The sequence below is a fragment of the Bufo gargarizans genome, chromosome 5 (genome assembly GCF_014858855.1).
Source record: "Bufo gargarizans isolate SCDJY-AF-19 chromosome 5, ASM1485885v1, whole genome shotgun sequence".
NCBI lineage: Eukaryota > Metazoa > Chordata > Amphibia > Anura > Bufonidae > Bufo > Bufo gargarizans.
Genome location: NC_058084.1, coordinates 490,749,959 through 490,761,646, shown reverse-complemented (window position 1 = coordinate 490,761,646; position 11,688 = coordinate 490,749,959). Strand labels below are relative to the sequence as shown.

Below are 11,688 nucleotides of genomic sequence, written 5' to 3'. Positions count from 1 at the left end.
TCCCCACAAGTTCCTAGATCTCTGCTTGCTGTCATCTAAAGGTAATTTTCATTGTTTAAATGTCCAGAGAAGAGGGATGACCCCCAATGCAACTATATATTCTTCATATGTAGTGACACTGTGGAAAAGCACATTACACGCACGCTCCTTCAGGCTTTACATGGTCACATAAAAGGCATGGTCCCACCGGGAAGCCATAGCTAGGACGTTAAAGGGGTTGCACACTCAGGACAACTCCTGTCCATATGCCCTATTAGGAGATATCATGGGGGAGGGGTCCACATGTAAAAGAAAAATAGTACTGTAGAGCAATTGTACTAGTATAATATAGACAAGTGAATCTCACATTTGTATCATCCTGTCCAGAATTTACTGCTGATTAATATCTTAATGGCAATCAGAGCTCCATTGTCTGGTACACAGCTTACATGATACCATTCGGTCTTACTGCAGCAACCATTAGGGGGGCCCAGGAGCTTATGGCATACTGGTTATGCATAGAACTCTAACAATGTATGCAGTAAACTCCTGAGCTCCCTCTAGTGGTGGCTGTATATATCTGTATGCAGTAATCTCCTGAGCTCCCTCTAGTGGTGGATGTATATATCTGTATGCAGTAATCTCCTGAGCTCCCTCTAGTGGTGGGTGGATATATATATATATATATATATATATATATATATATATATATATATATATATATATATATATATATATATATATATATAGTAATCTCCTGAGCTCCCTCTGGTTGTATATACTGCTATGCAGTAAAATCCTGAGCTCTCCCTAGTGGCGCTGCAGGAACAATGACTTTTATCACGTTAGTATTTCGATGCAGAGGATCTGGAGCTCTGTATCAGAAAAATAGATATCTAACCCCGATAAAGATGTTATGATATTAATCAGCACAAATTTTCAAACAATTTAGGTAAAAATAAGAACACATAGAACCAAAGCTGTGTGAATGATTCTGTGTTGTGGAGACTTGGAGACTATATAATTCCTCTGTATTACAGAGATGAATTACCTCCATAATATGGCAGGCAGAAGCATACAGGGGTGCAGTATGGGGCCAGATACTTGAGAGGCTGTAATACGGCTGTGTATGAGCCCTTGATATCTAAAGAGAATTATGAAAAGCTAAAATACTCTGTGCTCATGTGTCCCATGTTGTCTATACCTGTCCCTCGAAAAAGTGTAAATGGCCGGCGAAAAATACTGAAGGGAAGATGCAAAGACAGAATCCAGTGTAATTCGCTGACTAGATTGATGTTTTTGCTATATTTCTATAGATCTGATTTGGTAACCCCGTCCTTCAGAGAGAGACAAAATGCTAATTCTGCAGTGACGTATGGTGCATGCCGCAGCTGTGGAAATCCAGAGGAGGCCTACAATCCTTGCAGATTTTTTTCTCCAGTGCAAATGGGGTTTTGTAGAAACCCATTCACTTCTATTGTGCTGTATACAGAGTAGTCAGCCATACTTGATGCAATGAGTTCCAGTTCGGGCTTTTTACAGCCACTATGTGCAAGCAGGAGAACAGCAGAGACAACCCCAATAAATAAAGCAGCAGCAGCGTTTGCACTGATGATATATACGCGACCTGCACTGTACAGGATTGTGTAACATTTTTATACAGTAAGTGTCTCATCTCATCTTGTTGAGCAGAGGCCTGCGGGTTGTGTACATGTGCATGCAGCTGATAGAGACACCCGGTCCATAGTGAATACGTGTGAGCAGTCTCCCACACTGTAACCGTCTGTCCTGGTGGCCGGGTCCCAGTGAATGTGTGTGTGGGACGCACTTGTACAGATAAACCCTACCTACTGTTATTATTCCCCTGCATTTGATACCATGTTGGGTCTGCGAGGCAGGAGGTTCATTCTTTAGTGCTTGAGGCGTTCAATCTGCAGGCATTATACATCGTCAAATATTTTGCTGTTTGACTTAGACATGGATAAATACCGTCCGGCTGGCTGATATCTGAAACAAAAAAAGTAGAAAGTTAGTGAAATGCAGCATGATAAGACGTCCCATCATCCCCTGCACTTTAATTGAACGGCTCCCCTAAAGGAAAGCTGATCACAGTGATCATCTGCAAAAGAAGCTGACAGGAAGTGTTCAATTTCCCTGCAGTGCCACCACAGGAGAAATAAGGTATTGCACCTTTCTCTGTGATCTAATAGAAAAACAGGGGAGGGTGGAGAAATCCAATTCCATGCAGATTCCCCGTAAGCTCAGAAGCAGAGAGAGAGGCTAGTTGACTAAACTGTATTCTCTTCCTGCTGCCCCATAGACACAATACAGGCTATCCTACATCAGATTTTTTTCTTCCTGTTACGCAAAAGGGCACCTGCAAGAATCCAGGGCTGCTCTGCTCATTACAAAATTGGAAAAAAGCAATGCAAAGGACAGAAACACAGGGGTAACTGAAGAAAAACATGCAGGAACTTTAGCCTTGAAGGTGCCATGTCTGCAGCCACATGAAACCCCGCAGGCATTAATCCAAACAGAGCACTCGTTAGCCCTTAGCTAAGGCTACTTTCACATCTGCGTTTTCCTTTCCGGTATTGAGATCAGTCACAGGATGTCAAAACCGCAGCAAAAGGCTTCAGTTTTCTCCCTATTCTTTTTCAATGGGATAAAACTGATAGATCAGAATGCACTCCGTTCTGTTCCCATGACGCACACAAAACCGCTGCAAGGAGTGTTTTTGTGTACGGCATGGGATACTGAGCAAGAGGGAGCATGAAACACAATGTAAGTCAATGGTGCCGGATCAGTTTTTTCAGACACGAAAACCCTCCGGTTTCGGCACTTATTCACTTACAAGAGTTTTAGTTCCATCTTGTTCATTTTGGAGATAATACAACGGATCCTTTCTCAACAGATGCAGATGATTGTATTATTGAACAGATGCGTTTCTGCTGATCCTCTGCCGTATCCAGCAAAAACGCAGATGTGAAAGTAGCCTAACAGGGTCTGACCAGGTTTCAGACCTCCATGACTGAATATGCGCATGAAAACAGTACAAAAGGATATTCTGGTTCAAGTGAAAAGTTCTACAATTTTCCACTATACATTCACTATCAATTAGACGCAGTTTTCATAATCTCTGCTTGCTCTCACTTAATAGGAGCCTTCACTATTTACTTCCAGTGAATAAGAATCAGTCCAGGTTATGTGAACGGCGCAATAAAAGACTTGGCCATTGTTATCCAATGTAACTAAACAAGGAAGGTTTCTGATGAGTAAGAGCAAGCAAAGATCTTGAAAACGGTGAGACATTAAAATAAATGATATGGTAAGGTTGGATCCTTTCCATGACACAAAGAATAAGGGGCACATTTATTAAGACCGGCGATTTAGACGCCAGTCTTCATAAAGGCCCTGCACTGGCGGTGGATCCGCCAAAGTTATGTAGAGGCGCTGGTCTCTCCATAACCTCGGCACATCCAGAGCCAGTTCTAAATGTAAGGCAGCTTCCTAGCGGTCTTACATTTAGACCTTTTTCTATGCCTAAACCAGGCGTAGAAAATGGTGAATGAAACGGGCCTGTCGGCCTGACCCCTTTCCGCCCCACAATTTTAGACCTGGTGTTAGCGAGGCGAAGTCGCAGACAGCGGAGCAACTAACCTCTGCGCCTGAAATACGCCTAATTTAGGCATATTTCTGTATAGTAAATGACCCCCTAAATCTGTATTTGTTAGAACTGGAATATTCTTTCTAAAAACTTCCCATGTGGCGACATCGGTTCTGTCCTTTGAATTCAGTCTAAAACAATTACGCCTTTAACCGCTTTATTATCCCAAACTGACAAGAGCATGACAAACCTTCCAGACTCGGAGTCCAGTGGATCATCTGTGAAAGTGTCCGCATTGAAATCCAGGGGCTCGGCATCCTGCAGAAGCTCTATCCGATCCCGTTCTGTGCGGTTATTGGACCGCGTGTACTTTGATGCTGTAAAAATACAAAACAGGACGTGAAAAAAAAAAAAAAATATATAGAAACACGCGGAAGGGAGAAGTGAAGGGATGCACAGTGAAACCAATCAAAATCCTGCGCTCACTGTTCACACGCGCATGCGCCACACACGTATGGATACACCAGGAAGTGGAGCGGCACATGTGCTTGTGCCGCTACGCAGAGCAACAGTGGACACGCGAGACTGACATGGCCAGGGGGAGTCTCTTGTGCAGCAGGGCCAGCCCCTCGCAACTTGAGGAGGACGATTTCTGAATGAATGTAATCTGTTAGAATCAATTCACACGATAAAGCGTAGGTCGTCTGAGGACTCTTGCCTGCAACGTACTATTATGGCATATGTCAGCATAGGGTTAAACTGTGGAGCTACACTGAATGCCCACACATATCAAGCACCCTATATGACAGCAGTGACGCTCACATCGGCTGCACCATCATAGTACAGTGTGGGTTATCTGTGGACTCTTGCCCGTACTGTACCATCACGGCAGAGGTCAACATATGGTTAAAGTTCTATCCAGTTAAAATGTGTAAAGGTGGAACTATGCTAAACAACCACACATATCAAGCACCCAGTAAAAGCAGTGCCACTCACATCGGCTGGTGGTCATTTCTGTGTACGTCGGCTCTTTTGGTTCAGAGTTGACGTTCCTGTTTCGGCTGGAGTCTTCCCTGTTACTGGCGTAGCGCTCCTTCCACTCCTGCAATGGCAAATCAATAAGATGTACAAAGTAGTTTTCTATGGATGGCATGCAAAGACGCATCACAAGTATATGAAATCCACAGTAGATTATGGCACAGATCGGTGGCAGTGCTTGTATTGGGTCAAATCCACAGATGCCATTGGGGTCTTGAAATCAGGCAATCAGCAGTGACATGACCTCTGAGGCCAACAAATGGCTGCAGCAGTGCACGTCGTAATGGGCCTGACTGTCTGGAAGTCTGGTTCACAAGATTTAGCGAGGATGAGACCCTCAGCGCTAGAATGCAGTGTAGATTTTTTACTTGCAACTCACTTTCAGGGCAATAATTAAAGGGGTTACCCAATATATAAAATATCCCCTCCAATCCGCCGGGCCCCTTGAATGGATTATAGTTACCTGCTCCTCAGCACCCACGCCACTTCGGATCCCTGCACAGCCGCCGCTGCTGCTGCATCTCCCCCTTGAGGCTGATCGCTGTTGCAGCCTGCTATTGGCTGAAACCCCCCTAAACCCCGTCGCCGGATATTTTGATCCGAGTGACGGGGAGATGCAGCGGCGGCTGTGCAGGGATCCAGAGCGATGTGGGTGCAAGTGTAATCCATACAAGGGGCCCGGGCATTGGGGGGATATTTTAGATACTGGTTAACCCCTTTAAACTTGTTTTGGAAGTCGGACAACCCCATTTAACAGACGGCACAAGAATTTTTTTTATGAATGACACGTTATCTTACCCTTCTGCGAGTTTCTCCATCTTCGTGCCTTTGACGCTTTCTTTTCTCTAGAAGAAAAGTTAATACGTTTATTTTCAGGTTTTCGTTTCTTACAATGGATGTTTCTACTGGCAGCCATAGACACTAGGTAAAAGTAGGCTTATAGATGGCCATATAGAGGAGGTCTGCTCATCTGTGTGATAACTGTGCTGCGAGTAATCTTCAGGAAAACAACAGTGGATTGGGCACAACAAAAGTCCAAGATGACCCTCTCCTATGGCCAAGAAAACAATGCCATGTCCCCAGTGCCTATTCCTAAGCAGCCTGGAGGTGTATAGATCACTGCAGAAAAACTACTCATCAATCCTGAGGTTACTAACAAGAAATTACTACTTCCCATGGTGATTATCATTAGAAAGTTCAGGAAAATTTTGTCTTCTATATCTTAGTGGTCACCTTGAGTAAAGAAAGAAAAAAAAAAGTTGCCCTAAGTTTCGGTTCGCAGCCTCCGTTTATTCATTCCAGAGCCCCCAATATTTAGTTTAGATTTCTTCCATGTGGAAAAGCCCCTCTCACTAATACATGCTAGATCTGTGTGTCCAAGATGTTACTGCCTTTCCCCTGCAGACTGCTGTGTGCTCCACTCCCCATCTATAGCCTGTGTGATCTCCTTGGATCCTTTTCCTCCTCTCCACAATCTGATCTGCTCTCCAGGAACAGAGCCCCTGACAGATTTGTCTCAGATTCTGCAGCACCTACAGCTAGGTGGACTTACATCCTGCAGAAGTGAAATGATACGAAAGTGTGACTGAAGACTGTTTAGAAAGTGGCTTAAAGGGGTCCACTTACCAGGCAACCTTGGCAAATGGTCTAAATAAACAAAAAAGTAGTGATAGTCACCCCTTTAGTGATGCGTCTTCTAGTGCTACACTCTGGTCCTCCAATGTGTGCAGACATCATCTTCCTGGCTGCAGCAGTGACATTCTGTACTCAAAAGTCACTTGTCGGCCAATCATTGGACTCAAAGGGACTGCTGAGGACAGTGATTGGCTCCAATGGTCCACTGTGTGCACAGAACATCACTGCTGCAGTCAGAAAAACAAAGAGCAGCGCTGAGGCCCGGAGCTCAGCACACAATGTGGAAGGGCAGAGAAGAGAGGTCAGTGATTGGCTGCAGCAGTCACAACCTGTTGACATGACGTAACAGCTGCAGCTAGGAGAACCAGAGCAGTGGCGTGGGATCTGCCAGGTGAGTAATGATCCCTTTTTTTTTTTACTTCAGTCGGATTCTCTGTGTTATCAGAGTTCCGCCTGAAACCGGACAACCCCTTTAAGTGCATGAAATAAATAAAAGCTTGCGCTTTCCTCAAACATACGGTATATGTCCCTTGTAATAGCAAACAGCTGATCAAGGATTACCTCTCCTGATTAACTCCTTCCCCTCATCGGTCAGGTCAGATGTCATGTCGTTGTCCCCCATAAACTGCTGGAATCCAAGCAAGTTCAAGCAGCGCGTCCCCAAACTGAGAGATAAGCACAGAACAACTCATAGAGATAAAGAAACGTTAAGATTGGAGATAAGGGGCTGCCAGACATCTCTGCTTCTGCTCATCTTTAATACTGAACATGCATATTGATGGTGGAGGAGGTGTATGGATTTATTCAGCAAACCGTTCCTGCAGGTAACCTGAATGTCTCGCACCATATCACAGGGGGATTCAGGAAGCTGAGATACAGGGTGTTATTTGGCAGGGTCTTCACACCAGAGTGATTGTGGTAATAAGCAGTATTTCCTTACCCCTCATGAATACATCAGAGCCTCTATAGGGTAAAAGAGATATAACTTGTCTATTTAACTAAGTGGCGTCATAAGGGAACAAAGCTACCAGTGACCACCAGAACTGCAGTGTGATGACCCTTTCAAGGAGCCCCCATATCTCAGCTTTATGGCTGCCAGTGAATATTTGCTAGAACTCGAGGTGGGATGATGAAGGATGCAGTGCAGGCTTTGCAAGAGAAATTGGCGATGAGGGGTTTCTCTCCGCGATTTCGTAATGGGGTTCTACAGGATTTATATATTGATGACCTAATATGAGATCGGCGGGGGTTCAACTCCCAGGACCCCCACCGATCAGCTGTATGAAGAGGCAGAGGCGCTCAGGCCTCTTTCCAGTCCAGTGACGTCATGTTCATCAGTCACATGTTCTAGGTGCAGCTCAGTCCCAGGGTTGGGCTGCAATACCAAGCACAGCCACTATACGATATACGGCGCTGTGCTTGGTAAGCTGCGAGGAAGCCATGGCGCTCACAGGATTGCTGCAGCCTCCTCAAAACAGCTGATTGGTTGAGGTGCCGGGAGACGGATCTCATATTGATGACCTATCCTGAGGATAGGGTCATCAGTATGTAAATTCTGGAGAACCCCTTTAAGACATCAGACTGCTTATCTTACCTGAAATAAGTGGCAATACATAGAATGACCACCAGCATGGGGTAATAGATGTAGAATCCATCAGCAATGAGCGGTAGGACCTTTAAAGATCCCATAATCTGTGGGGGAAGAAAAAAAAATAAAAAATATTTAAAGTAAAATGTTATCAGAGTAGTATTTACATGGGACTGCGGTCAGAAGTTCCTGTACTTACTGATGTGTAGGCCGTCTGCTCAGTATTTTGGTGGGAAATTGATCCATCCATGTGAGTCAGACCCAAGAAATTCAGACACAATGGAGGCGTCAGCCGGCAAAACAACCTGAAGGAAGAGAGTTCATAGAGGATCACGGTATACCGATCAGCACACTTGCAATTTACATTAATATTCCTCCAAAATACTGATAAATAGGAATGAAAAAGGAGGAACACATAAAAGGTACAGTCCATGTTTCCTTACCCAATGTTAAACCCCTTAACGTCCACTAAGATGGTAAGGGGCCCTATTCAACAGCGCTGTATGTGTTGACATGGAGCAGCTGCTTGGCTGCCTAATGTTCGCCATGCTGCTGCTCTAATGGCCAAGACCGCAGCCATTAAAATGGGTTGAGCCAAGTTTTAGACACATCCTTTATTTTCAGGAGTCTGAGCACTGGGAACAGGCAGATGAGCATGCACAGTGCCGCTCCATTGGTTATCTCCAGCAGTAAGTCAGAAATGAATGTATGCTTGAGCATTGCTCCATAGGATCCCCATTCTTGTGATCAGTTGGGGTCCCACCACTCAGCCCTCCACCAATCAGACACTAATCCCTTATGCTATGGATAGGTTTAAAACTTGGCACAACATCAAGGGATATTCCATCTTTTTTATGTTTTTAATAATAATAATAATAATAATAATAATCTTTATTTATATAGCGCCAACATATTCCACAGCGCTTTACAATCAGGAGGTTGAAGTGCAAACAGAGTCATAAATAACATAGCAACAAACAGGTCAACAAGAAAAACAAGAGGAATAAGGGCCCTGGTCACAAGAGCTTTCAATCTATGAGGAGATAGGGGTGAGACAAAAGGTGAAAGTAGTTGCTTTGTACAATGGTCCGGGGAGTAGATATAAGGCTGTATGAGCCGGTTACCAGCGGCGAAGAGAGCGTTGGACCAAATGAGCCAGAACCGAGAGGCGGGGAGCTGGAAAGAATGCTCGACTCCACAGGTCCAGCGGGGAGGGGGGAGAATTTAAAAACTTATAAAAGCTGGAATAACCCTTTGGTTGCTACGGTCAAGAGTGACCCCCTGCATGACACAAGGGCACCCCCCCTCCTCCTTTGTTTGGGTCACGGAAGCCGCATGTGTGCCTTCCGCAATATGCGGAACGGAACGGGCGGCCCATTGTAGAAATGCCTATTCTTGTCCGCAAAACGGACAAGAATAGGACATGTTATATTTTTTTGTGGGGCCACGGAACGGAGCAACGGATGCAGACAACAAACGGAGTGCGGTCCGCATCGTTTGCGGCCCCATGGAAGTAAATGGGTCCGCACCCGAACCGCAAAAACGGCAGCTCGGATGCGGACCAGAACAACAGTCGTGTGCATGAGGCCTTAGAAGAATCTACACTTATTTGTATCCACAAGACTGTAATAAGGCTGTTCAGTGAATAAAAATGAACTAAAAACAATGGTGGAAATCTCGTTTTTCATCCTGCAGTGCTTGTACTCTTACCTGGTTTCTGATATTGATGACTTATCCTCAGGACTGGTCATCAATATCAGATCAGAGGGGTCTGACTTAACCCTTGATTTGACCCCCCATCATCACTTCATTAGAGCCCATTCTGCTTACAATAACAGGAATGCCCACTTTTTATGCAAATGCACATAAACCGTCTCCACTTTGCAAGCCATATCGCGGGGCAGTTAGGTGGGACACAGGAGTTACTAAGGACAGAGAGGCCACTAGCACACAGAGATCCTGGGGCCATTCACTTACATGCCGCTGAACAGGAGACTGTATGCGTCCGTTTGGTGATGGGAAGCGAAATAGTAATAGTTAAATACCCGGATCCTGAAGACGGTAGAATAGACACAGATGCTCAAGAAGAATATGGTGAAGAAACAGGCCACCTGAAAAGACACAAGATATTCTTCAGGATTTCATGACAACGAGGAAGTAAAGGGCGGCATTAACAAGCCTCAATAATTCAACATCTTTAAGTGTTTTACTGACTAAAAAGACATACTGGGTGACCCAAATATAAGAGGGGAGGGGTTCCCTTGGGTCATGCCGGGGGTCACCCAACCCTCATGGGTTAAAGGGTTATTCCAGCTTTGATAACTTTTTTAATTCTCTCTCCTCCCTGCTGGACCTGTGAGGTCCAGCATACTCCCCACTGCTCGGTTCTGGCTCCTCCGGTCCACCACTCTCTCAGCCAAGCTCCAGTCCCCACATGCAAACCTTTGGTACGGAATGAGGTCACATGCACGGCTGCTGCTAATGACTGGTTTGAAAACATAAAAAGATGGAATACCCCTTTAAAGATGTTGTGCTACGTTTTAAACCTATCTATAGGAGAAGGGATAATTGTCGGATTGGTGGAGGGTCCACTCAGATCCTATGGTCCTCAGCTGTCTCTCATAACTGGGCACCAGACTTGCTTTTGCTAGATTTGAGGAGCACTGACGGTCTTCATCTGATTTCAACGAGAGAAAAAAAAAAAAAGAAAAGAAGGATGTCATTCCCATGACTCAGGTACTGGAGTACCCTATGCCAATAGTTGCCTGCACGGGTAAAAGGAACAGCGTTTGGTGCCAAGGGCACGAGGGAATACACAATAGGTTATCTAATATGTTAAATAGTTCTGCTTGTAAATTCGATATCTGAAGATGTGAGACACTAGTGATGATCAGGGAAGTCACCGCTCATGCATTTGCAAAAAAAAACAAAAAAAAAAAACGCACATACAAATTATCCTTACCTCAATATAAATATAATTGTAGGTCCTTTCTGCTTGTTGTATGAAGACAGCGAAGAGAGACAAGACGGGATGTGTGCTGAAGAAAGTGCACTCCGACCACACCACCACAGCGGAGAACAGCGCCAAGGCCACGGCCAAGATCCGCGAGCACCAGGGACGCAGCAAACACTCCCAGTACCACTCTGTGCAGGAATAGAAAGACATCATTCAGCGGTTTAACAGCGGTCAGGCACTGGCTATAGAGCCGCCCTCACTGACATCACTGCAGCAGACTGGGTGGGATGACATCACATTGCTGAAGTGGAGTAACCAGAGCTGACAGTGGAGAAGGAAAATGAGCTTGTACTATATACTCCGAGCACAGGACCTACCGACGGCGGGGGTGTAGACGTGCCTGGTGATCCAGCTTTCTGGCTCCTGGGGAGGGAAGGTATGGACAAATTGTCTGCTGGCGCTGGTCTCATTCTTTGCTACATCCTCCAGGTGAAAGGCTTGTTCCAGGAGCATCCGCCACTGGACCTGGGTGCGGTTATGTCTCTGGACAGCATAGTTCACCTGTGGACAGAGAACCAGAGGCGTTAGATGATGCAAACAATGACTATGAAGGTAGGAGTAAATGGTGGGCTTAAAGGGAACTTTTTACCACTATTCTGGACTATTATCTACAGTAATTCATGTGTATTGCTGCCAGACAGCCATTTTATATTTTCGCACTACCTGCCGCCCTCCCTCCAATATCTGCACTCAAAGCAGTGCTGAAATACACAGTCCGGACGGCTATGCTAACATAATGAAGAGGACTCATATGCGCAACAGTCCTGCGGTTCAGCATAGCTTTAAATGCTGACAGCAGAGGAACGAGGGGCAGTAGGAAAATGA

At 45.2% G+C, this 11,688-nt stretch overlaps 1 protein-coding gene across 1 annotated transcript in view; it reads right to left on the bottom strand.

The window, feature by feature from the left end:
• Positions 1–713: 713 nt before the first annotated feature.
• The window catches only part of LMBRD2 (LMBR1 domain containing 2), a 43,311-nt gene continuing 32,336 nt past the window's right edge, over positions 714–11,688 (bottom strand). Inside the window, exons 9-18 of the mRNA XM_044293561.1 lie at positions 11,181–11,364; positions 10,810–10,991; positions 9,825–9,958; positions 8,047–8,152; positions 7,854–7,951; positions 6,821–6,924; positions 5,423–5,469; positions 4,583–4,688; positions 3,837–3,963; positions 714–1,986 (exon numbers count right to left, since the gene is read on the bottom strand). Coding sequence (XP_044149496.1) covers positions 1,920–1,986; positions 3,837–3,963; positions 4,583–4,688; positions 5,423–5,469; positions 6,821–6,924; positions 7,854–7,951; positions 8,047–8,152; positions 9,825–9,958; positions 10,810–10,991; positions 11,181–11,364 — 1,155 coding nt within the window. The 3' untranslated portion in view covers positions 714–1,919. The remainder of the gene's footprint in view (positions 1,987–3,836; positions 3,964–4,582; positions 4,689–5,422; positions 5,470–6,820; positions 6,925–7,853; positions 7,952–8,046; positions 8,153–9,824; positions 9,959–10,809; positions 10,992–11,180; positions 11,365–11,688) is intronic.